Source organism: Entelurus aequoreus, linkage group LG03 (assembly GCF_033978785.1).
Source record: "Entelurus aequoreus isolate RoL-2023_Sb linkage group LG03, RoL_Eaeq_v1.1, whole genome shotgun sequence".
In the NCBI taxonomy this organism is placed as follows: domain Eukaryota; kingdom Metazoa; phylum Chordata; class Actinopteri; order Syngnathiformes; family Syngnathidae; genus Entelurus; species Entelurus aequoreus.
The window spans coordinates 91,426,199-91,453,980 of NC_084733.1; the positions used below are offsets into that span (position 1 = coordinate 91,426,199).

Sequence of the window (27,782 nt, forward strand, 5' to 3'; positions counted from 1 at the left end):
CACGTGTTTATTTCATTCATGACCAAAATAATAAGCACTTATTCACTCCCCCTGGCCGCCGCTAGCATGTGAGTAGGAGAGATGAGCGCCGCGGTGGGCCGCGCACAGCCAAGGTGCGTTTCCATGGTGATGATGGGAGTGGAGGAGGTCCTCCAGCAGGCGGATGATTTCATGGTTGGGGAGGGCGGAGGATGACGAGGCGTTTAAGCCCAGCAAGCGGGAAACCACCATGCGGAAGTCCGTCAGCTTGGGACGACAAAAAGTACATGTTGGTTTGCGGCTAATGTAGAGATGTCCGATAATATCGGACTGCCGATATTATCAACCGATAAATGCTTTAAAATGTGATATCGGAGATTATCGGTATCGGTTTCAAAAAGTAAAATGTATGACTTTTTAAAAGGCCGCTGTGTACACGGACATAGGGAGAAGTACAGAGCGCCAATAAACCTTAAAGGCACTGCCTTTGCGTGCCGGCCCAGTCACATAATATCTACGGCCTTTCACACTCACAAGTGAATGCAAGGCATGCTTGGTCAACAGCCATACAGGTCACACTGAGGGTGGACGTATAACATGCTTGCCAACCCTCCCGTTTTTAGCGGGAGAATCCCGGTATTCAGCGCCTCTTCCGACAACCTCCCGGCAGAGATTTTCTCCTGACAAACTCCCGGTATTCAGCCGGAGCTGGAGGCCACGCCCCCTCCAGCTCAATGCGGACCTGAGACTGAGTGGGGACAGCCTGTTCTCACGTCCGCTTTCCCACAATATAAACAGCTTGCCTGCCCAATGAACGGAGAAGTTAAACAGGACAATACTGCCATCTAATGGATAGCCACCGGAACACTGAAATTCAAGTATTATTATTTTTTTTCTATGTAAATAAAATATATATATATATATATATATATATATATATATATATATATATATATATATATATTATATATATATATATATATATATAGCTAGAATTCACTGAAAGTCAAGTATTTCATACATATATATACATATATATGAAATATATATGAAATACTCGAGTTGATGAATTCTAGCTGTAAATAACCATGAATCAAAGCTTTATCTGGATCACAATTACACCTGCAAATTGTAGAGATGTGACGTTCGCGAACGAATCGAGTCTTTTGAGCGCCTCTTTGAGGCGAACGATTCCCAGTTGTGAGACATTTTTTATGCACGTTCAAAATTTAGCGTCGGCAATTGCCCACTCTTCATGCGCGTGCCACCCGATTTGGGACTAGAAAATGATCCAGATTTAAACGAAATGAGCAGTATTTGGATTAATTTTTTGTTATTGTTTTTTTACTTTTTTTTTTTTTTTTTACATTTTTTACATTACATTTAAAAATGTTTACATTTTTACATACATACATACATTTAAAAAAATTAAAAAAAATATATATATACATATATATACAGGCCAAAAGTTTGAACATACCTTCTCATTCACATGTGAAACACTTTAACAGTGTGGAAAAAAACGAAACACAAAGAATAAGAATACAATGCAATAATGGATTCAAAAGTATAAATAAAACTACAATTAAATTGAGGATATAATAAAAATGTGATTACAAAATTGTACTAGTGTGTACGCTTGAACTACTAAATATCAGAATTATAAACCCCAAAATGAAAACAAATCAAATGAAACACAAAATATAATTTAAAAATAATAACAAAATATATACAGTACAGGCCAAAAGTTTGGACACACCTCATTCGATGCGTGTTCTTTATTTTCATGACTATTTACATTGTAGATTGGACTGGATCACAATCACACCTAGTGTGTGTGTGACAATCATTGGTACTTTAACTTGAACTTCAATTGTAGAGATGTGACGTTCGCGAACGAACCGAGTCTTTTGAACGCCTCTTTGCAGCGTCATTCACTTTGAAGGAAAATCGACGCATTGTGGGTTGGCTGTTGCTAATCTACGGAGTGTTGCATTCACGGTCTTCGCTAAGGTAGGAATTTTCCAATTACCTGTATACTTTATTTTTAGTGGGGGGGGTTTCAGGCTGTGCAACTTATTGAATAGTCCTGGACTATTTGCTGATTTATGACAATAATATTGTGATGATTGATGTTTATGATGATAATATTGTGAAGATTTATATTTATGATAATAATATTGTGATGATTTATGTTTATGATTATAATATTGTGATGATTTATAATAATAATATTGTGATGATTTGTTTATGATTATAATATTGTGATGATTTATAATAATAATATTGTGATGATTGATGTTTATGATAATAATATTGTGATGATTTATGTTTATAATATTGTGATGATTTATATTTATGATAATAATATTGTGATGATTTATAATAATAATAATAATATTGTGATGATTGATGTTTATGATAATAATATTGTGATGATTTATGTTTATAATATTGTGATGATTTATATTTATGATAATAATATTGTGATGATTTATAATAATAATAATAATATTGTGATGATTGATGTTTATTTATAATAATAATAATAATAATATTGTGATGATTGATGTTTATGATAATAATATTGTGATGATTTATAATAATAATAATATTGTGATGATTTGTTTATGATAATATTGTGAGGATTTATAATAATAATAATATTGTGATGATTTATGTTTATAATAATAATAATGTGATGATTGATGTTTATGATATTGTGATGATTTATAATAATAATAATAATAATATTGTGATTTATGTTTATGATAATAATATTGTGATGATTTATAATAATAGTAATATTGTGATGATTGATGTTTATGATAATATTGGGATGATTTATAATAATATTGTGATGATTGATGTTTATGATAATAATATTGTGATGATTTATAATAATAATATTGTGATGATTGATGTTTATGATAATATTGTGATGATTTATAATGATAATAATAATATTGTGATGATTGATGTTTATGATAATAATATTGTGATGATTTATAATAATAATAATAATAATATTGTGATAATTGATGTTTATGATAATGATATTGTGATGATTTATAATATTAATAATAATATTGTGATGATTGATGTTTATGATAATAATATTGTGATGATTAATAATAATAATAATAATATTGTGATGATTGATGTTTATGACAACATTGTGATTACCTCTCTCTCAGAGGCGGAGAGCTGAGCCAGGCTGCTCGTCAGACTGCTGAGTCGCTCTCGGTCGTCCCTGCTCTGCTTCTCCTGACTCTGCAGGTCAGAGGTCAAGGTGTCGACCAGCTTCTCGGCGTGACCTTTGCCCTTCCGGAGCTGTCTCAGCTTCTTCTTCTGCTCCTGCACGACCTGGCTCTGTTCCTCCAGCCTCAGCTTGTCAAACACACACAATGATGGACTGCTGGCGTGAAGACGTGATGGACTGCTGGCGTGAAGACGGGATGGACTGCTGGCGTGAAGACTGCTGGCGTGAAGACTGCTGGCGTGAAGACTGCTGGCGTGAAGACGTGATGGACTGCTGGCGTGAAGACGTGATGGACTGCTGGCGTGAAGACTGCTGGCGTGAAGACTGCTGGCGTGAAGACTGCTGGCGTGAAGACGTGATGGACTGCTGGCGTGAAGACGTGATGGACTGCTGGCGTGAAGACGTGATGGACTGCTGGCGTGAAGACTGCTGGCGTGAAGACGCCGGCCTTCTACCTTGAGGTCGGCGGCGGAGAGGCGGCTCTTCAGCAGGCCGTGTGACTGCCTGGAGGCCCTCAGCTCGCCCTGGAGACGCTCCACTTTCTTCTGCAGGCGTGCGGACTCGGCATGGACGTCCTCCAGCACCGACTTGCTCCTTTTGTCCTCCTCCAGCTTCTTCCTCAACATCTGGATGTGAAGACCTTTGCTCTCCAGCTGCTCCTTCTGGGTCTTCAGCTGTCGGGAAGAAGGTTCTTTATGATGATAATAATAATAATACTGCTAGAGAAGTCTAAATATTTATTTAAATTCATAATATATATAATAGCTGTTTCATGTTGAACAAAGCTGTTTCCAACCACAAGACATCACCAACACAAAATAGAAATTGGCATTTTCAGCAGCTTGTAAGAGTAGAGACACACAAGGGAAGCAAGGTTTTTTTTTAAATAAAAATAACTAAAAATGGCCTAATCATTTTTAGTGCTTTTTATTTTCATTAATTATATACTTTTTAAACCTTGCATGCAACTGTGTGTTTCTACCCTTACACGCTACTGAAAGGCAAGGGTTGAAAAATATATATATATATACAGTATATATCAGAGGTGTGGACTCGAGTCACATGACTTGGACTCGAGTCAGACTCGAGTCATGAATTTGATGACTTTGGACTGGACTTGACAAAATGTAAAGAGACTTGCAACTCGACTTAGACTTTAACATCAATGACTTGTGACTTCACTTGGACTTGAGCCTTTTGACTTGACATGACTTGCTACTTTCCCCAAAACCCAAAGATTAAAAAGTTATTTGGGAGCGCGCCGCTCCGTATTTTTCCTTTTCTTTGTCTGTGTCTATCAGCGTGTTGTTCCTGTCAGCTGGTGTGCTCTCAGTACAACAGCCAATCAAATTAGATCTACGCTGTTTTCATCCCAAAGCTCTCATCCAATCAAATTGCAGGACAACCAATGAAGAAGAATTGTCAAACAATGCGGCAGTGACAAACAATTATGCCAAAGTTAATTTCGTTCGGGTATTAAAACTACGACTCGGTCAACAAAAAACGAATTGCGTATGCAAATCACGCAGTTCGAATATTACAGACGGAGACGTAACAACTTCCAACTTCGTTCGACATTTGAAGTTGCACAAAGAAGGGTAAGTTTTGAATGTAAGCTAACGTTTATTGGCTAAGTAACGTGACTTTTATTTGCTGTGTAGGCTGTAAACTCACTGCTAACGTCATAACCATAGACATCTTATAAGGGTACGCAGCATCGAGCGCTACTGCCTACAGGCGCAGACGAGACGCGGGGCCGCCATCTTGGAGTGGTGATCCGCTCCACTAGTGCAGGGGTCGGCAACCTTTACCACTCAAAGAGCCATTTTGGCAAGTTTCACAAATTAAAGAAAGTAATGGGAGCCACAAAAACAATTTTAAAATGAAAAACACCGCATACAAGCATAAATGCTTTGTGCTATGTTAACCAGGGCATGCACTTTAATGTGGACATTTGATGTTAGCGCAGCCCGCGAGTTTTGAATAATTGGCGCTTGATAGCGTCATACTTGCTAACCCTCTCATTTTTCCCGGGAGACTCCCGAATATCAGAGCGTGATGACACTGCATTTGGCGTACTACAGCAAGTGACAGCAAGGCGTACTACCTCAGCAGCCACACATCTTACACTGACGGTACCAATACCCAGAATCCCATGCAGCCCTAACTCTTCCGCTCAACGCACGGAGAGGGGGGGGGGTTGATGTGTGGGGGGATTTGGTGGTAGCGGGGGTGTATAATGTAGACCGGAAGAGTTAGGGCTGCATGGGATTCTGGGTAATGGTTGTGTTGTGTTTATGTTGTGTTACGGTGGGATGTTCTCCAGAAATGTGTTTTTCATTCTTTTTTGGTGTGGGTTCACAGTGTGGCGCATATTTGTAACGTAACAATGTTAAAGTTGTTTGATACGGCTACCGTCAGTGTAAGCTGTGTGGCTGATGAGTAAGTATGCTTTGCTGTCTCCTGTGTGTGCAAGTAATAACAACATGCAACATGTGGCTGGACTGGCACGCTGTTTGTAAATGCTATAGAGGACAATTACTGCAGTGTAATTAAGGCACGCCCTTAATTTAGTAATTAGAGTGTAAATAGGATTATTTTTTCCCTGGGAGTTATCTATGAGAGACACTGACATCCATAAGTCTCCTGGGAAAATCTGGGGGCGTCGGCATGTATGTAGCTGAGCCGCATCAGAGTGGTCCAGGAGCCGCATGCGACTCCGGAGCCGCGGGTTGCCGACCCCTGCACTAGTGCAATTCATTTGGCAGGAGCAATGAACTGTCAGCGCATTTAATTCATCTTACCTCACTGAATACCACTGATTTTCACGCGCTTTTTTGTCATACGTGTAGCTATGATAAAGGACACATGTTTTGGCGTGTTTTATTATTCATAGTTTGCTTAACAGTAATAGAATATTCTTATACGCTATAAGTGACCAGACGTCCGAGATCAAAACTGGGAATATAAGCCCAGAGAAGGGGAAAAAAACGGTCAGCTATTTTTAAATTGAAGAAACAATATGATTAGATTATATATACATGCGTATATCCTACATAAACAATGTATGAATACATTAGATATCTATATATCTTATAGACTGTATCTCTGTTGCTGCAGCAGCAGAGTTTATTCTGTTTTGACACTTTGTATTGATATGTTGTATTACATTCTTCCCTTAAATTATCATGTTTACAGTCATTGTTTTATATGTATTTTTTATGTATGTCGCTTTGGATAAAAGCGTCTGCCAAATACTTAAACATATATAAACACCTGAAAGTCTTTATATCAGCTAAAACCACCAATCTGTTTCACTGGATTCAGAATAAAATCAAATGCTGTCTTACCCAACAATGTTAGTATTTGAATATTGTTACTTGAAGACTTATTCCTGGTTACAATTATACTGTTAAGAAAGTATTGTCTTATATTTTTGCCTAAAATGAGAATGCATCATAATCAGTGGCGGCTGGTGAATTTTGTTTTAGGTGGGGCTGAAAGTTTGTAAAGCAAACCCCTGTAGGGGCGTCATCCTCCCCCAGAAGATTTCTTTGTGATTCTCACATACAAATATTAAAGATCTTTGCTCCTTCTCAACTCTGTGGTAATATTATTTTCATAAAATACAACCAATAGTACATTAATGTTAAATCTTACTTGTGAAAAGTAATCACCCGATTCCTATTTTCAACAGTCCGCTCATTTAAATGATAAATAATAAATGGGTTATACTTGTATAGCGCTTTTCTACCTTCAAAGTACTCAAAGCGCTTTGACACTATTTCCACATTCACCCATTCACACACACATTCACACACTGATGGCGGTAGCTGCCATGCAAGGCCCTAACCAAGACCCATCAGGAGCAAGGGTGAAGTGTCTTGCTCAAGGACACAACGGACGTGACAAGGTTGGTAGAAGGTGGGGATTGAACCAGGAACCCTCAGGTTGCTGGCACGGGCACTCTCCCAACTACGCCACGCCGTTGAGCAAGAAAACGCTGAACACCATCTTTGTTTTCCACCTGTCAACTGTCAGTTTAGGCTGCTCGCCGGCTCCTCATCACCACTTCAAGATGGCGGCCAAATTGCTCGTGTCACAGCAGCCAATGCTGCGTCTACTTATAAGATGTCTATGGTTATAACGTCATTGCAAACACGGCAATCTGTTGCGTCCACTGCAGTTCGCTAACCTTATTCATACTTTATGTCAAGTGATTTTTTTTAAGCAGGGCTGCATGAGGTACCTACACATAACATTACGTTAGTCAATGTATCACACACAGTAACGTAACGTTAGACGCGATCAGCAGCACCGCATATTTTAGCCACCTACAAAAAGACAAAAATAGTCAAATAAAGGTCAGTTAAAATGTATACTATATTAAGAATATGTGAACATATTGCATAGGGCCCTGACATCTAAAAAGTACGACTCTGTTCATTGTTTTGTTCATGTTTTTGTTATGTTTTTCATGTGTACGCACACATCAACACACATTCAGTATGAGATGAGATCAATGAGATAAGGTAAGAACAGAATAGAAACTGCTGTGGAACTAGTTACAATGCAATGTGCCAAGGAAATACAATGTTAACACTTTTGTACAAATAAGTACAGTTGCACTTGTTTTTTCAAATGTGTTTATTCTGTAAAGGAATGAGTTAAATGTTTAAAATGACTGGTTAATAGTGCTATTATGAAGTGCAATGTCAGCACTATTTTTTTTCCTGCAATTTCAAATGCACTTGTTTTAATAAATAAATACAGCGTTTTAAAAGCATACACAATCTGTGTAAATATATTAGTCTGTGGTTAAAAGGACTTGAAATGACTCAAAATTCAAAATGCAGGACTTGGGACTTGACTTGAGACTTTCCAGTCTTGACTTTGGACTTGACTCGGGACTTGCCTGTCTTGACTCGGGACTTGACTCGAGACTTGAGGGCAAAGACTTGAGACTTACTTGTGACTTGCAAAGCAATGACTTGGTCCCACCTCTGGTATATATATATATATATATATATATATATATATATATATATATATATATATATATATATATATATATATATATATATATATATATATATATATATATATATATATATATATATATATATATATATTACACAATTTTACAAAAAGTAGTAAAAATGGCTGCAATTTTTACTACTTTTTAATTTTATTTTGTTATATTATTTAATACATTTAAATTATATTATTATTTAAATCTTGCATACCACTGTGTGTTTGTACCCTACAAGCTGCTGAAAGGCAAGGTTTAAAAAATAATTATAATTATATATATATATATATATATATATATATATATATATATATATATATATATATATATATATATATATATATATAATTTTTGTATATATATATATATATATATATATACATACACATAAATACAATAAAAAGTATTAAAAATGGCTGCCATTTTTAGTATTTTTTGTTTTATTATATTATTTTATATTTAATACATTTCATTAATGTTATTTAAATCTTGCATGCCTCTGTGTATTTCTACCCTTACAAGCTGCCGAAAGGCAAGGTTATATATATATATATATATATATATATATATATATATATATATATATATATATATATATATATATATATATATATATATATATATATATATATATATATATATATATATATTGAAAGATATATATATATATTCATATATCCATATTTTGTGTTACTTATTAATTTTCATAGTCATATTACATATAGCTAATGTTCCATATTGTACTCTTTGCTTTTCTTTTCATCCCATGACAAAGTGCTCGCACTTGGGCCGGCCTTGAAGTAGAAGGCAGAGAGGAGGAATTCCTCCTTCCTGTGCTTCCCAGGCCGACTCAAGATAAGAGACAATGAGCATGTGTTTGAGGTGAGACAAGTGAGGGCGGGGGGAGATACTGAAGAGGAGAGGGCTTTCCGGGAAGTGGCCAGATCAACTTGGGCTACGCATTTGGATGTGTTGTTCGAGGCTGGTCTCTATTCTCAAATATTTGACAATAAAATTAGAAAATACCTATTCTGTGATTGGTGTATATTCGAGATCAGTTTATGTGTCATCTAAGTAACTTGGGACTGACCAGCGTTTTACATCCCACTTGGAGGAACATCTGGTCAAACGCAACAATTTGGGGGCTTCGTCCGAGATGACACGCTGACAATTGGACCTTCTCTTGCAATCTTCTGGACAGACTCACATGGCCAAAACATAATTCAAGGTAAGCAGAACCTTTCTTTTTAGATAAAATCTGCATTAGGAGTCTGCCCAGAAGTCTGTAAGTTAAACACTGCTTTGTACCCCAGACACAGAATGGTGACTTTGATAGATTGATTGCATTTTGCCGTAGCCACCATTGCATAAAAGTTGTGAATACCACTCACGTCATTGTGTCAAGATTACCGTGACGGGCTGCTTCACTGACGAGTAAGCAAATAGTAACGGGTTAGAGTTAGAGGCTCTAGCTGCGTATTGTACGATAAATTGCACGGGTTAGAGTTAGAGGCTCTAGCTGCGTATTGTACGATAAATTGCACGGGTTAGAGTTAGAGGCTCTAGCTGCGTATTGTACGATAAATTGCACGGGTTAGAGTTAGAGGCTCTAGCTGCGTATTGTACGATAAATTGCACGGGTTAGAGTTAGAGGCTCTAGCTGCGTATTGTACGATAAATTGCACGGGTTAGAGTTAGAGGCTCTAGCTGCGTATTGTACGATAAATTGCACGGGTTAGAGTTAGAGGCTCTAGCTGCGTATTGTACGATAAATTGCACGGGTTAGAGTTAGAGGCTCTAGCTGCGTATTGTACGATAAATTGCACGGGTTAGAGTTAGAGGCTCTAGCTGCGTATTGTACGATAAATTGCACGGGTTAGAGTTAGAGGCTCTAGCTGCGTATTGTACGATAAATTGCATGGGTTAGAGTTAGAGGCTCTAGCTGCGTATTGTACGATAAATTGCACGGGTTAGAGTTAGAGGCTCTAGCTGCGTATTGTATGATAAAAGTACGGGGTTAAAGGCCGCCGTATGGTTCAGGGGTTTGAGGCCCCTGAAAAAAAAAATGGACACAATGGCCAAGGAGTGTGACAGACAAGAATGTGATGGCGGCTGGGGAAAATGTGATTAGTCATTACTTTGTAATGATCAATTGAATGGACGGTTGTCGAATAGAGAACGTTCCTTGAAAGGGTTAAGAGGGAGTTTACAATACTCGAAAAGTTGTGACCTCAAACGTCTGGTAAAATAAAAAATAAAATAAAAAAGTAACTGGAAGTTTTATGGTAAAGTGAAACGCAGAGAGAGTGCTTGTGTGTGTGTGTGTGTGTGTGTGTGTGTGTGTGTGTGTGTGTGTGTGTGTGTGTGCGCTGGTGAAAATGGTCAAGAGAAAAAAAAGAGCAGGGTTGGTGCTCGAGAATTTAAGAGTTTGGCGTATGATAAAAGTAAACGGGGATTACGTGGAAAAACGAAATGCAACGAAAGAACCGATGATTAATGACAGAATTGACTGATTGGTCTTTTGCCTGCCGCGCATGCGTAAGACAATTCAAACGACCCGCCCAGACTTTGACTAAGCCACCGCCCTATGACGTAAAGCCGGAGGCGTCTTTATACCCACTTTTGACAGTCACAGGAGGAGCCCTGGTGGTCGAAACAGAAACAAAGCTCTCTGGTCCACCCCCTACTCCTGTGACAAATGAGGGCGGTGCTCACACAGCCTCTCTAAGATTGAACCCTCCTCCAAAACTAATGCTGTCTCCTGAGTGTAATTCACCTCTGGTGCCTAAGCCCCAAAATAACAGCCACCCAGCGGAAAACCTCCCGAATATACCTAATCTTACTAGACAGCAGATAATGCATGAGTCAACGCAAAACTCCTCACTTTACACGCCAGACCATTTTGTTGCCATAAACAAATGCCCTCCCCCAGTAGATGACAGCCTCTCACGTGCACATCAGACATTCTTGAACAACACACAACAGAGCAAGACTTTGTGGTCTCCTGTAACTGTTAATGGCTCAATGGAAGACTACATTGACCAACACCCACATGAACCACATGCATACAACATACGCTCAAAAAAGCTGGAGGGACACGCATATCCACTTTTTCCTGATAATAGCGGCAGATTCCAATATAAGCCTTTTGCTGTGGCAGACATGCAAGCCATTGTTGACAAACTTCCACCGGTGTCTGAAGGTGGGAGTCTTTGGCTTAACACGTTAGACAAACTAACAGCAGGGTACACTCTCTCAGTAGAAGACTTTAGAAGCATTTTGTATCGTTGTGTTTCCACACAAGATGGCAAAAATACAGAACAACAAGTAGGATTAATGGCTGAATCTTCGACCTCACCGATAACACCATACGTTACAAACATAGCTACTGCTATGCGCAGTCTCTTTCCTCAAGATGAGGATGATAAGGCTAGTGACAGAGCAGCAAGGAAGCAACTCCTTAATTTAAAGATCGCTGAAAATAAAAGGTTAAAAGAACCAAAAGGTCAAAGATCAGCTAGGATATATTCAGCAGTGGGTGACCTTGCTTTTGAGTTCCAACAGGTGGAGGAAAGAATCCTCAACAGACGTGGGACCAGACGGTTGGACTCGGGTGGTGGACAACACGGTGCTTCAAAGTCAGTCCGGGGAAGAAACTGTTTTGCCTGTGACCAGCCTGGTCACTGGGCTCGAGAATGTCCGAATATTTCTGAACAGGAAAGGTCCCGGTTTGCCGGCAAACGAACATTATACCGGCGTGGCAAAGGACGCCCACCGCAGGAGCCCCAGCAGGAGATACAGACTGGCCCCCTGCTGGACATGAGTGTCAACGGACAATGTTATCAGTTCGTGATTGACACTGGTGCCACCCATTCGATTCTGAATGCAGAGGTACCAAAGAAACTGTGTGCTTCCTCTTTAAAGGTCAAAGGCTTCGCTGGGGTCACAAGAAGGTTACCTGTCACCAAACCACTTCCGGTTCAGATTGCGGGACACACACTAAAGCACCCCTTCGTGATTGACCTGCACACACCCTGCCAGATTGGTAATGACCTCCTTTACAGACTGTACCCTGACATTCAATATCGCACAGAAGGAACCTTCCTGGTGTTACCTGACGGCTCAACCACCCAGCTGCGACACCACTACCAAGGCTCCTCCATGAGCTCATACCACAGCCTGAAACAACAGGAATGGCTGACATCCAACTGCTCTAACAGTGAAAACCCTGACTGACTGAGATGCTTCCGTGTGTTCTGCCACCCGACTCGCCATATGTTATGATCACCAGTTAGACACTCGAACCAGGAGACCTTTGACTCCTTTGTATATTTATATATGTTGGAACTCAAGGTGTGGTTGCTCATGTTGACCTATCTTTGAAACAACTAGCATGGTATAAGATGGACACAATTGTGTCCCACATTGTTCCCTTGCTCTCTGTCTCGCCTACAAAACCAAAGAACTTAGGTCCAATGATAAGACACGGCGTAGCTGCCAAACATTACACCGACACCCAAATACCACATTTTCAATTGTTTAGGTTTAGCCCATGGTTATGTTAAACACATAACTATGGGCTGCACTTTAGACACCTGTAGGCTACGAGGAGCTAGCAGCTACACAACAGCTGAGCTAAAACGACACATTACACATTTAAGCATATCAAATAATTATAGTTGCTCATTACATACACATAGTCGTCAAGACAGAAGTCTGATAGAAAGTATTCAGTAACAAACGTGTCTGCATCATTCAACTTTCTACAACATGAGCTTGACTTAATGAATTATTGGGGCCACCAGGTGTGGTAAAATTTCAAAATACTATTGATAAAGCATCCGCCATACGGGTAGTATTTTTGTAGTATTTGTGACAATATAAAATATAAGCATATTTAGTGGAGTTTGAGTTATTTGTGATATTGCTAAGGGGTCCCCTACCCTAACACCACCCCCCAGTGGACCACAGAGGCTAAAGAGACTATCATTGACCTCAAACATGACTTGTCCTCCGCTACTTGACTATTAGCTGACCTTTTTCTTAGATGTTTCTGAAAGTGATAGTATGACTAACACAGTCCTTTTTCAGAAACAGAAGGGGGTGAGTGAGGGTGGATACAGACTCCTTGGAACAAAATCGACAATAATCCGACTCTGACACATTCCATAGTTTTAACGTTTTTCCCGTGGGTAAGAAGTTATAACTAATTTTCATTTGAAAATAACAATTTTACACATCGATAGTAGTCTAGTAGATCAAATTTAGAATATGGAGGAGGTGAGGGTGAACCATGTATAGTCTTTGATTTCACTGATATGATCAATACGGTACAAGGGAAAAGGTACGTACTGACTTGTGTTGACAATCACAGTGGTTGGCCGGAAGCAACAACAACCTCAAAAGAGGATGCAATATCAGTAATTAAATGACTTGTGAATGACCTAGTACCCCGACATGGTTTCCCCAAAAAGATTAGGTCAGACAACGGCAACCATTTAAAAAAAACAAAAAAAAACCCTCACTTAGCCTTGGTCGAAAAGGCTTTCGGACTAGAACACAGGTTTGGGGTACCATCCTGAGTCCCAAGGTAAGGTTGAAAGGATGGACCAGAATATTAAAAACTAATTGGCTAAAATCTGTGCACAGACCAAATTTAATTGGATTGACATGTTGCAATTAGCGTTAATGATCATTCGAAGGTCCGTGAATAAAACTGTTTTACCGCCCTTTGAGTTTTTCACCCTATGAGCTGCATACAGGTCAGCCATTCACAGGACCAGCAGCCGCCATGGAAGGAGGACTCAGCGTAAAACCAAAATGGTATTTTACACAAAAAATGCAGAATTTGTGTGCCAGTTCTTCTGTACAGATACGATGATGACAGCCCGCCACTCCAGATTCCCTTCCGGCCGCTGAGAGGGTCAAGATCAAGGTCATCAAACGCAAGTGGACGGAGCCCAGGTGGTCCCTTCAAGGTCGTGGAACGGACGTCTCACGCCCTTCGACTAGCTGGAAAAGGGGACACCTGGTACCACCTCTCCCTCTACACTCCTGCTGAAGAACCTGACAGATCACCAGCGGATGTCATTGTTGACATCGCCACTACATCTGCCCCACTCGACCCCCAGCAGCGCCTTTTGAGCCTGAGGCAGCTGAAGAAGAACGGGAGCAGAAAACGACTCATTTTTAGTGTGTGTGTTAACGAAGTAACACACATAAGGGGTGACCGTGCTAGTAACCTCTCCCCCTCTAGGTCATAGAAGAGCGAGGCTTTAATTACACACACATAATCCTACAGCCCAGAAGACGACGCTGAGAGAGAGATTTTCTACCTATATTACTCTTTTTAACTTCTATATTGTATATCCTTATTTGAGACCAGCCTTTATACTCGAAGTTATCCAATTTCTCTTGCTTGTTTTCAGCATAACTACATGTGTCTTTACATTAAGTGAAAAGTTTGATGTTTATCCCCGTTTTGCTACCTAAATTACTCTGATATTGATAGACGAAAGGCAGGGTGTCACACCCGGTAGTGTTCCCTGACGGACTGGTGCTTGGGCGTGTTCTACTGTTTTTGTGTCTCAGTTCTTCCTTCCTGACGACAGTGACTGACAAGTGTCTAAGAACAAACAGCGGACTTTAAATAGACTGGGTAAAAGGGGATAGCAAGACTTATTTTTTGACCTGTGCAGTGTGATTAATTACGGGGGACACAATAGCTATTACCGTGGTAATAACCTCTATATTTGTGACGACTCAACCCTGAACCATTGGTGTCGGATGCAGACAACATACGCTGGTAAGTGGTGCCCATCGTCCCTTTTATGTTGTTTTGGGGGTTGACCTGACTGATACAGACTCTAAAGGAATTATTAAAATTAATGTCCTTGAGAGGGCGTTAACTACCTCTACACCCTCTGTAGCACCTAAAGTACCACCCCACCTTGGTGGTGTTTCAAAGGCTCTTACATCTGTGCGTGCTAATGACATCACCACCGAAGGCCTGGTAACTTTGACCTTAGGAGCGGGTACAGGTAAACCTGTGGCTCAGGTGGATGCCAAAATCTGGGTAACTGTGTTGCTTGTTCCGCTGGACGTCCTTTTCCCCACACTTACCCCGGCCCTTTTAAGTTGACTGACATGTATACCCTTCTGTTGACAATGGTTAATTGTGATATTACACCCGACTTCTTCCCTTTGTGGCCCAAAAGCTGAATTACACGCGTTTTCAAATTACAGGACCCTCTTCGTCCCCCAACAAATTGGGTGACATTAACCCTTCCTGGTGCACCACACTGATAGATGGCTCTAGGATAGGCCCTTGGGCACGAGCTGACTTATTCTGGTATTGTGGGGAGCACAGATTGTACATTAGAATCCCAACGTTATCCGTAGGGCTTTGTGCTATGGTTAGACTGGTGACCCCACTCACCCTAGTGGGTACCAAATTAACTCCCCTTGTAACTCCTGTCTCAGCTGCCTCTCTAACTTCTCGCCGACGCCGCCATGTTTTATCTCGGAGGAGTGTAAAGGGCTCCTTTGATCTGACGAGAAACCCTGATGGTGTTTACTTTGATGCAATTGGACAACCAAGAGGGGTCCCCTCACAACACAAATTGTGGTGTGAATCCTGTGCAGGTTTCGAGAACCTTCCTATCATTGGTGCTATTTTCCCTGTGACTGCTACTAAAATTGTAGAACGCATTTACTATGTTTTTATAATCTGTTGAGACTGACCAACCTGACTCGTGACGCCGTTGAGGGACTTGCTGAACAACTTGCCCCGACCTCCCTCATGGCCATCCAGAACCGCATAGCCCTTGACCGCATCCTAGCCAAGGAAGAAGGTGTGTGTGTGCAATGTTTGGTGACCAATGCTGTACCTTCATTCCTAACAATGCTGCCCCCGTTGGCTCGGTCAAGAGCGCCTTAGAAGGCCTCAGAGCCTAAGAACTTACTGAAGTTTCCAGGGTCTCTGACCCCTTTAAAGATTGGCTTCATAACACCTTTGGCAGGTGGTCTGACCTAATTAAGTCGGCCCTGGTCTCCATTGGAGTTTTCTTGGCCGTCATAACCTCATGCGGATGCTTTATTGCCCCTTGTGCTAGGTCTCTATGCACCCGCATCATTGTTAGAGCTGTCAAAGGTCAACCCCACCCTGGTTCTGGGCTTGCTATGTCACTGAAGGGGGTCAAGCATAGTGGTGACTTTCAGGGACGGTTAGTTTCCTTCCCTGACAATGACGACATTGACGTTGACTCCCTCCTTCTCTCTCCCATGTAACTATGGTTTGATTGTTTATCGATAGCTTGCTCGAAAACCAAAACAGCACCTACTTTAATGTAGGGCGTGCTTTAGAGGTGTTGCTCTCGTAGGAGAGATCTTTTGGATAAGATCTGAAGGGGGAATTGAAAGATATATATATATATTCATATATCCATATTTTGTGTTACTTATTAATTTTCATAGTCATATTACATATAGCTAATGTTCCATATTGTACTCTTTGCTTTTCTTTTCATCCCATGACAAAGTGCTCGCACTTGGGCCGGCCTTGAAGTAGAAGGCAGAGAGGAGGAATTCCTCCTTCCTGTGCTTCCCAGGCCGACTCAAGATAAGAGACAATGAGCATGTGTTTGAGGTGAGACAAGTGAGGGCGGGGGGAGATACTGAAGAGGAGAGGGCTTTCCGGGAAGTGGCCAGATCAACTTGGGCTACGCATTTGGATGTGTTGTTCGAGGCTGGTCTCTATTCTCAAATATTTGACAATAAAATTAGAAAATACCTATTCTGTGATTGGTGTATATTCGAGATCAGTTTATGTGTCATCTAAGTAACTTGGGACTGACCAGCGTTTTACATCCCACTTGGAGGAACATCTGGTCAAACGCAACAATATATATATATGTATATATATGTATATATATATATATATATATATATATATATATATATATATATGTATATATATATATATATATGTATATATATATATATATATGTATATATATATATATATATATATATATATATATATGTATATATATATATATATATATATATATATATATATATATGTATATATATATATATATGTATATATATATGTATATATATATATATATATATGTATATATATATATGTATATATATATATATATATATATATATATATATATATATATAAATATATAAATAAAATAAAATAAAATAAAAAGTATCAAAAATGGCATATACGCTGCCATTTTTAGTATGTTTTGCTTTATTTTATATTATTTAATACATTTAAATTATATTATTTAAATCTTACATTCCCCTGTGTTTCTACCCTTACAAGCTGCTGAAATGCAAGGTTTAATATATATATATATATATATATATATATATATATATATATATATATATATATATATATATATATATATATATATATATATATATATGAAATAAAAAGTATTAAAAATGGCATATACGCTGCCATTTTTAGCCTCTTTTGTTTTCATTTTTTATATATTTTTTCAAAACCTTGTGTGTTTCTACCCTTACACACTACTAAAAGGCAAGGTTTAATATATATATATATATATATATATATATATATATATATATATATATATATATATATATATATATATATATATATATATATATATATATATATATATATATATATATATATATATATATATATATATATATATATATATATATATAAAATAAACAGTATTAAAAATGGCATGTACACTATATTTTATATTATTTAATAAATTTTAAATGATTTTCTTATTCAAACCTTGCATGCCCTTGTGTGTTTCTACCCTTACAAGCTGCTGAAATGCAAGGTTTAAAATAAATAAATAAATAACATCAAATAAAAAAGGGAATAATATGCTGTTATTTTTTGAAGTTTTTCTTTTGTTTTATTAATTTATTAAAACTTTGCACTCCCCTGTGTGTTTCTACTCTTCCAAGCTTCTGAAAGGCACGTTTTGAAAAATGGCATTTTATAGTTATTTTTATTCTATTTCATCCATTTAAAAAAAAAAAAACCTTGCATGAAATTCTCAATGAAAAGCAAATTAATTTATTATAATAATAAAATATATTGTTGCATTAAATGACTGATTATTTTGAACTGTATTATAAAACGTTGATTTAATAAAAAAATAAAAACTTTTCCAGCTCTCGTGCAAGGTGGTGCAGGTGTACCTAATGAAGTGTCCAGTGTGTGTACCTTGCGTTGGAGGTTAAAGGTCAGACGCTTGCTCTCCATCACAGCGTCGCCTTCGCTTCTGACCAGCTGCTCCGCCCGGGACAGGATGAGCGGCAGCCTCATGTCGGGGCCCACGTCGGCCGCCATGGCGTCCACCTTCATGGCGTCTGTCAGCCGCTCCAAGAAGTCTTCATGCTGCGGTGGAGCACAAGGTCACGAGGTCACGAGGTCAGTGTGGCGTCTTCACACGCAGCCGCTGTTTGGCGCTCACGTGCTGAAGGTCCAGCCGCATGGCGTGATGATGCTCGTCCGCCGCCAGGAGCTCCGCCTCCACGGCCTCAAGTCTCTGCCTCAGGTCTGACACTTGCTGCTCGGCTCTCTGCTGGACGCTTTGACCTCGCTGCTTCTCCTCGCTCAGCTGCTGACACACGTCGCCCAGGTGAGCCTCCACCTGGACACCAAGCATTCCTAGCAACATTCTAGTCAAAGATCCTACATTTAACAGGAGTGTTTTGCTCTTTTTAAGCACAGACTGCAAAAATGCTTGCCAAAGATCCTTTATATGACAGGAGTGCTGATGTTTTTAAGAACTTACTGCATTAAAACACCAGTCAAAGATCATCTATATGACAGGAGTGCTGCTGCTTTTATAAGGTACAAACATTCTAGTCAAAGATCCTCTATATGACAGGAGTGCTGCTGCTTTTATAAGGTACAAACATTCTAGTCAAAGATCCTCTATATGACAGGAGTGCCGTTTTATTTAAGGACTGACTTCATTAAAACACCAGCCGTCAAAGATCCTCTATATATGACAGGAGTGCTGCTGTTTTAAAAGTAACAGTTACAAATATTCTAGTCAAAGATCCTCTATTTGACAGGAGTGCTGTTGTTTTATTAGGAGCAGTTGCAGAAAATGTAGTCAAAGATCATCTATACGACAAGAGTGCTGATGTTTTTAAGAACTTACTGCATTAAAACACCAGTCAAAGATCATCTATATGACAGGAGTGCTGCTGCTTTTATAAGGTATCAAACATTCTAGTCAAAGATCCTCTATATGACAGGAGTGCTGCTGCTGCTTTTATAAGGTATCAAACATTCTAGTCAAAGATCATCAATATGACAGGAGTGCTGCTGCTGCTTTTATAAGGTATCAAACATTCTAGTCAAAGATCCTCTATATGACAGGAGTGCCGTTTTATTTAAGGACTGACTTCATTGAAACACCAGCCGTCAAAGATCCTCTATATATGACAGGAGTGCTGCTGTTTTAAAAGTAACGGTTACAAATATTTTAGTCAAAGATCATCTATATGACAGGAGTGCCGCTTTATTTAAAGACTGACTTCATTAAAACACCAGCCGTCAAAGATCCTCCATATATGACAGGAGTGCTGCTGTTTTATTAGGAACAGTTGCAGAAAATGTAGTCAAAGATCCTCTATGTGACAGGAGTGCTGATTTTTTTAAGGACCGACTTCATTAAAGTCATTAAAACAGTCATTAAAACACCAGCAGTCAAAGATCCTCTATATATGACAGGAGTGCTGCTGTTTTTATAAGTAACAGTTACAAACATTCTAGTCGAAGATCCTCTATACGACAGGAGTGCTGATGTTTTTAAGGACGACTTCATTAAAGTCATTAAAACACCAGCAGTCAAAGATCCTCTATATGGCAGGAGTGCTGCTGTTTTTATAAGTTACAAACATTCTAGTCAAAGATCCTCTATATAACAAGAGTGCTGCTTTTTTTAAGGACCGACTTCATTAAAACACCAGCAGTCAAAGATCATCTAAATGACAGGAGTGCTGCTGTTTAAGGATTTACTGCAAAAACGCTTGCCAAAGATCCTCTTAATGACAGGAGTGCTGCTGTTTTAGTAGGAACAGTTGCAGAAAGTCTAGTCAAAGATCCTCTATACGACAGGAGTACTGATGTTTTTAAGAACCTACTGCATTAAAACACCAGTCAAAGATCCTCTATACATGACAGGAATGCTGCTTTAAAAAAAGCAGCACTTAAAAACATTAAACATTAAAACACCAGCAGTCAAAGATCCTATATAATTTGACAGAAGTGCTGATGTTTTTATAAGTAACAGTTACAAACATTCCCGTCAAAGATCATCTATATGACAGGAGTGCTGCTGTTTTAAAAGTAACAGTTACAAACATTCTAGTCAAAGATCCTTTATATGACAGGAGTGCTGCTGTTTTTATAAGTTACAAACATTCTAGTCAAAGATCCTCTATATGACAGAAGTGATGCTTTTTTTCCGGACCGACTTCATTAAAACACCAGCAGTCAAAGATCCTCTATATGACAGTAGTGCTGCTGTTTTTATAAGTAACAGTTACAAACATTCTAGTCAAAGATCCTCTATATGAAATGAGTGCTGCTTATTTAAAGGACCGACTTCATTAAAACACCAGCAGTCAAAGATCCTCTATATAACAAGAGTGCTGCTTTTTTAAAGGGCAGACTTCATTAAAACACCAGCAGTCAAAGATCCTCTATATACCAAGAGTGCTGCTTTTTTAAAGGGCAGACTTCATTAAAACACCAGCAGTCAAAGATCCTCTATATAACAAGAGTGCTGCTTTTTTAAAGGGCAGACTTCATTAAAACACCAGCAGTCAAAGATCCTCTATATAACAAGAGTGTTGCTTTTTTAAAGGGCAGACTTCATTAAAACACCAGCAGTCAAAGATCATCTATATAACAAGAGTGCTGATTTTTTAAAGGACCGACTTCATTAAAACACCAGCAGTCAAAGATCCTCTATATACCAAGAGTGCTGCTTTTTTAAAGGGCAGACTTCATTAAAACACCAGCAGTCAAAGATCCTCTATATAACAAGAGTGCTGCTTTTTTAAAGGGCAGACTTCATTAAAACACCAGCAGTCAAAGATCCTCTATATGACATGAGTGCTGCTGTTTGTAAGGACTTCTGCAAATAAAGTACCAGTCAAAGATCCTCTATATAATGGGAGTGCTTGCCAAAGATCCTCTTTATGACATGAGTGCCAACCAAAAACTGCACTCAAAGATTTTCTATATGACAGGAGTTCTGTGGTCTTATTAGGAAACGTTGCAGAAAGTATTGTCAAAGATCCTCTATACTACAGGAGTGCTGATGTTTTTAGGAACCTACTGAAAAAACTTGTGCCAAACGTGCCAAAGATCCTCTATATGCCAGGAGTGCTGCTTTTTTTAAAGACCGACTTCATTAAAACAGCAGCAGTCAAAGATCCTCTATATGAAAGGAGTGCTTCTGTTTTCTATTAGAACAGTTGCAAAACCAAGTCAAAGATCCTCTATATAACAGGAGTGCTGCTGCTTATATAAATTACAAACATTCTAGTCAAAGATCCTCTATATGACAGGAGTACTTCTTTTTTTAAGGACCGACTTCATTAAAACACCAGCAATCAAAGATCCTCTATACGACAGAAGTGCTGCTGTTTTTATAAGTAACAGTTACAAACATTCTAGTCAAAGATCATCTATATGACAGGAGTGCTGCTTTTTTTTTTTTTTAGGACCGACTTCATTAAAACACCAGCAGTCAAAGATCCTCTATACGACAGAAGTGCTGCAGTTTTTATAAGTAACAGTTACAAACATTCTAGTCAAAGATCATCTATATGACAGGAGTGCTGTTTTTTTTTTTTTTTTTTAGGACTGACTTCATTAAAACACCAGCAGTCAAAGATCCTCTATATGACAGGAGTGCTGCTGTTTTTATAAGTAACAGTTACAAACATTATAGTCAAAGATCCTCTATATGAAATGAGTGCTGCTTATTTGAAGGACCGACTTCATTAAAACACCAGCAGTCAAAGATCCTCTATATAACAAGAGTGCTGCTTTTTTAAAGGACCGACTTCATTAAAACACCAGCAGTCAAAGATCCTCTATATAACAAGAGTGCTGCTTTTTTAAAGGGCAGACTTCATTAAAACACCAGCAGTCAAAGATCCTCTATATGACAGGAGTGCTGCTTTTTAAAGGGCAGACTTCATTAAAACACCAGCAGTCAAAGATCCTCTATATAACAAGAGTGCTGCTTTTTTAAAGGGCAGACTTCATTAAAACACCAGCAGTCAAAGATCCTCTATATAACAAGAGTGCTGCTTTTTTAAAGGGCAGACTTCATTAAAACACCAGCAGTCAAAGATCCTCTATATAACAAGAGTGCTGCTTTTTTAAAGGACCGACTTCATTAAAACACCAGCAGTCAAAGATCCTCTATATGACACGAGTGTTGCTTTTTTAAAGGGCAGACTTCATTAAAACACCAGCAGTCAAAGATCATCTATATAACAAGAGTGCTGCTTTTTTAAAAGGCCGACTTCATTAAAACACCAGCAGTCAAAGATCCTCTATATGACAGGAGTGCTGCTGTTTGTAAGGACTTCTGCAAACAAAGTACAAGTCAAAGATCCTCTATATAACGGGAGTACTTAGCTATTTTAAAGGACCTACGGTGGTGCAAAAACACTTGCCAAAGATCCTCTTTATGACATGAGTGCCAATTAAAAACTGCACTCAAAGATCCTCTATATGACAGAGGCGCTGTGTTTCTTTTGGGATTGACTGCAAAAGTCCTAGCCAAAGATCCTCTAAATAAGAAGAGCACTGTGCTGTTTTAGGGAGTCTGTCATGTGATGTCATCTCTTTGACTTTAGGAGCATTTTTGGAGCTGCAAAAAAAAGATTGAGACGACCGACCCGACTGCAGAGTTGGTCCAGGGTCGGCGACGCCTCCTGGTCTTGGCCGTGGACTGGGACTGGTGTCTGGTCCGGGATGAGAGAGGAGACTTTACGGAGGACCTGCAGGACTTGGTCCTGGGCCTCCCGGGCGTGTCTCTGACTGCTCTGCAGCTTCTTCTCCAGGTCTTGCACCTGCCCCTCCAGGTCTTGCACCTGCCCCTCCAGGTCTTGCACCTGCCCCTCCAGGTCTTGCACCTGCTCCTCCAGACAGCCAGACTCCCGCCTGCTGGCCTCCGTCACTCTCCTGCTGGCCTGCAGTCTCTGGACCAGGTCTTCGTTTTCCAGCCGCACCAGCACCAGTCCGTCCAGGTCCTGGGACACAAGAAGAGCTGAGTGGGCAGGTCCTGCTACAGGTGAGCAGGTGTTCAGGTACCGCTTTGAGTTCTTGTACAGCCGCCGAGCTGCTGGTGGACTTCTTCCTCTCCCGGTCCAGCTCGGACGCCAGCCTTAGGACCGCCTCTTGGTCGCCTCTAGACTCCGCCTCCATGGCCCGCACGCGCTCCTCCAGGACGACCATTCTCATCTTCAGCCGCTCGCGCTCTTTAGACTGCAACTAGAAACATACTTTTGATGGGCCTGCTACCTGTGCTGTCCATTTTGATGGGCCTGCTACCTGTGCTGTCCATTTTGATGGGCCTGCTACCTGTGCTGTCCATTTTGATGGGCCTGCTACCTGTGCTGTCCATTTTGATGGACCTGCTACCTGTGCTGTTCATTTTGATGGGCCTGCTACCTGTGCTGTCCATTTTGATGGACCTGCTACCTGTGCTGTTCATTTTGATGGGCCTGCTACCTGTGCTGTCCATTTTGATGGGCCTGCTACCTGTGCTGCCCATTTTGATGGGCCTGCTACCTGTGCTGTCCATTTTGATGGGCCTGCTACCTGTGCTGTCCATTTTAATGGGCCTGCTACCTGTGCTGTCCATTTTGATGGGCCTGCTACCTGTGCTGTCCATTTTGATAGGCCTGCTACCTGTGCTGTCCATTTTGATGGGCCTGCTACTGTCCATTTTGATGGGCCTGCTACCTGTGCTGTCCATTTTGATGGGCCTGCTACCTGTGCTGTCCATTTTGATGGGCCTGCTACCTGTGCTGTCCATTTTGATGGACCTGCTACCTGTGCTGTCCATTTTGATGGGCCTGCTACCTGTGCTGTCCATTTTGATGGACCCGCTACTGTCCATTTTGATGGGCCTGCTACCTGTGCTGTCCATTTTGATGGGCCTGCTACCTGTGCTGTCCATTTTGATGGGCCTGCTACCTGTGCTGTCCATTTTGATGGGCCTGCTACCGGTGCTGTCCATTTTGATGGGCCTGCTACCTGTGCTGCCCATTTTGATGGGCCTGCTACCTGTGCTGTTCATTTTGATGGGCCTGCTACCTGTGCTGTCCATTTTGATGGGCCTGCTACCTGTGCTGCCCATTTTGATGGGCCTGCTACCTGTGCTGTCCATTTTGATGGGCCTGCTACCTGTGCTGTCCATTTTAATGGGCCTGCTACCTGTGCTGTCCATTTTGATGGGCCTGCTACCTGTGCTGTCCATTTTGATAGGCCTGCTACCTGTGCTGTCCATTTTGATGGGCCTGCTACTGTCCATTTTGATGGGCCTGCTACCTGTGCCGTCCATTTTGATGGGCCTGCTACCTGTGCTGTCCATTTTGATGGGCCTGCTACCTGTGCTGTCCATTTTGATGGACCTGCTACCTGTGCTGTCCATTTTGATGGGCCTGCTACCTGTGCTGTCCATTTTGATGGACCCGCTACTGTCCATTTTGATGGGCCTGCTACCTGTGCTGTCCATTTTGATGGGCCTGCTACCTGTGCTGTCCATTTTGATGGGCCTGCTACCTGTGCTGTCCATTTTGATGGGCCTGCTACCGGTGCTGTCCATTTTGATGGGCCTGCTACCTGTGCTGCCCATTTTGATGGGCCTGCTACCTGTGCTGTCCATTTTGATGGGCCTGCTACCTGTGCTGTCCATTTTGATGGGCCTGCTACCTGTGCTGTCCATTTTGATGGGCCTGCTACCTGTGCTGTCCATTTTGATGGGCCTGCTACCTGTGCTGTCCATTTTGATGGGCCTGCTACTGTCCATTTTGATGGGCCTGCTACCTGTGCTGTCCATTTTGATGGGCCTGCTACCTGTGCTGTCCATTTTGATGGGCCTGCTACCTGTGCTGTCCATTTTGATGGACCTGCTACCTGTGCTGTCCATTTTGATGGGCCTGCTACCTGTGCTGTCCATTTTGATGGACCCGCTACTGTCCATTTTGATGGGCCTGCTACCTGTGCTGTCCATTTTGATGGGCCTGCTACCTGTGCTGTCCATTTTGATGGGCCTGCTACCTGTGCTGTCCATTTTGATGGGCCTGCTACCTGTGCTGTCCATTTTGATGGGCCTGCTACCTGTGCTTTCCATTTTGATGGGCCTGCTACCTGTGCTGTCCATTTTGATGGGCCTGCTACCTGCGCTGTCCATTTTGATGACCTGCTACCTGTGCTGTCCATTTTGATGGACCTGCTACCTGTGCTGTCCATTTTTATGGGCCTGCTACTGTCCATTTTGATGGGCCTGCTACCTGTGCTGTCCATTTTGATGGACCTGCTACCTGTGCTGTCCATTTTGATGGGCCTGCTACTGTCCATTTTGATGGGCCTGCTACCTGCGCTGTCCATTTTGATGACCTGCTACCTGTGCTGTCCATTTTGATGGACCTGCTACCTGTGCTGTCCATTTTGATGGGCCTGCTACTGTCCATTTTGATGGGCCTGCTACCTGTGCTGTCCATTTTGATGGGCCTGCTACCTGTGCTGTCCATTTTGATGGGCTTGCTACTGTCCATTTTGATGGGCCTGCTACCTGTGCTGTCCATTCATTGAAGCTAAAAAGCTAGCATGCTAACGTTAGCTTGCTAGTTTAAATGATCAAAATGAGCTAAAATGCTAACATAAAATGTCCACATGCTGATGTTAGCATGATGACATAAAAAAAAGTTAGCATACTTCCGAGATGGCGACAATTAAACAAGTGATGATTTTTAGATTTATAAAAGGGACAAGAGGTAGAAAAATGGATGGATGGATGAATAAAGATGGCAAAAATGCTAGCATAAAATGTTAGCATGCTAACATTAGTATGATAACGTAGGAAAAGTTAGCATACTACTAAGAATGGCGGCGAGTTTTAAAAAACAAAATGTTTAAGTTCTAAAAAATCAACCTAGCTAAAACGTTAGCATGATAACACGGGAAAAGTTAGCGCACTTCTAAGATAGCGCCAAGTATCTAAATCCATTATTTTTAGGGTTATTATGAATAAAATTTGCAAAAATGCTAGCATAAAACGTTAGCATGACGACACGGGAAAAGTTAGCACACTTCTAAGATTGGCGCCGAGTTTTAAAAAACAAGATGTTTAAGTTGAAAAAAAATCAAACTAGCTAAAATGTTGGCATGTAACGTGATATGGGTAAAGTTAGCATATGATGGCCAAGTATAAAAATCCATAATTTTTGGGTTTATATAAATACAATTATTAAAAATGCTAGCATAAAACACTAGCATGCTAACACAGTAACAAGTATCAAAATCCATCATTTTTATGTTTATTATGACTACAATTATCACAAATTAACATAAAATTAGCATAAAACATTAGCATGATGACACGGGAAAAGTTAGCGCATTTCTAAGATGGCGCCAAGTATCCAAATTCATCATTTTTAGGTTTATTATTAGTCAATTTAGCACAAATGCTAGCTTAAAATGTTAGCATGATGACACAGGAAAAGTTAGCATACTTCTAAGATGGCGCCAAGTATTAAAATCCATCATTTTCAGGTTTAAACATAAAACTATTGCTAAAATGCTCATTTAAAGACCAGGCCCATAATTGTAAATAAAGACATCATCAGAATGAACACACAAGCAAACCTGCAAGAATTATTATAAACGTGGTGTCCGTCCTGGCTTGTGACGTCACGTACCTCACTAGAACTTTCCATAACTTCTCCAGACGGAAGGAGCAGAAAGTTGGAAGCTCAACAAACTTGTGTTGTGTTCAAGAAAACTCGAATCTCCCAGCAACCGCAAACAGCGGCAATGTCACATGTCACCACATGAGGGCGCTGTCGCAGAAGTACATCGTTCTACTTTTAGTGACGTATGGCATATATTGAGGTTTAATGCGGAATTGTTGTTAATAAAAGTGAATGCCAGTAACACCGGAAGTAAGAAGACACAAGGATTGTTTTGTACTTTTTCCCTGAGTGAAGACTGTCAGGCCAACTCAAGGATTGTATTTTATAAATGTATTTAAATGTATTTAAATGTTATAAAACATTTTAATGCAGAAATTGTTGTTAATTGTTGTTGAGTGAAGACTGTCAGGCCAACTCAAGGATTGTATTTTATAAATTAATTTAAATGTATTTAAATGTTATTAAAAAAAATGTACGCAGAATTGTTGTTAATAAAAGTGAATGCCAGTATCACCGGAAGTAAGAAAA

General features: G+C 40.1%; 2 protein-coding genes across 2 annotated transcripts; one reads left to right on the forward strand and one right to left on the reverse strand.

Moving 5' to 3' along the window:
- Positions 1–2: 2 nt before the first annotated feature.
- On the reverse strand, positions 3–27,433 carry LOC133647099 (coiled-coil domain-containing protein 170-like). Its single transcript, XM_062043211.1, has 7 exons — positions 27,261–27,433; positions 23,647–23,826; positions 23,232–23,585; positions 18,764–18,943; positions 18,514–18,687; positions 3,166–3,915; positions 3–246 (listed from the first exon to the last, which is right to left on the reverse strand). Exons 1-7 carry the CDS (start codon positions 27,276–27,278, stop codon positions 43–45), a joined length of 1,860 nt encoding a protein of 619 aa, XP_061899195.1. The 5' UTR covers positions 27,279–27,433; the 3' UTR covers positions 3–42.
- Positions 10,080–17,138, forward strand: LOC133647096 (uncharacterized). The gene is made up of 2 exons (XM_062043205.1): positions 10,080–14,467; positions 14,530–17,138. The coding sequence occupies exon 1, from the start codon at positions 10,770–10,772 to the stop codon at positions 12,507–12,509; it is 1,740 nt and encodes a 579-aa protein (XP_061899189.1). The 5' UTR covers positions 10,080–10,769; the 3' UTR covers positions 12,510–14,467; positions 14,530–17,138.
- Positions 27,434–27,782: the final 349 nt, after the last annotated feature.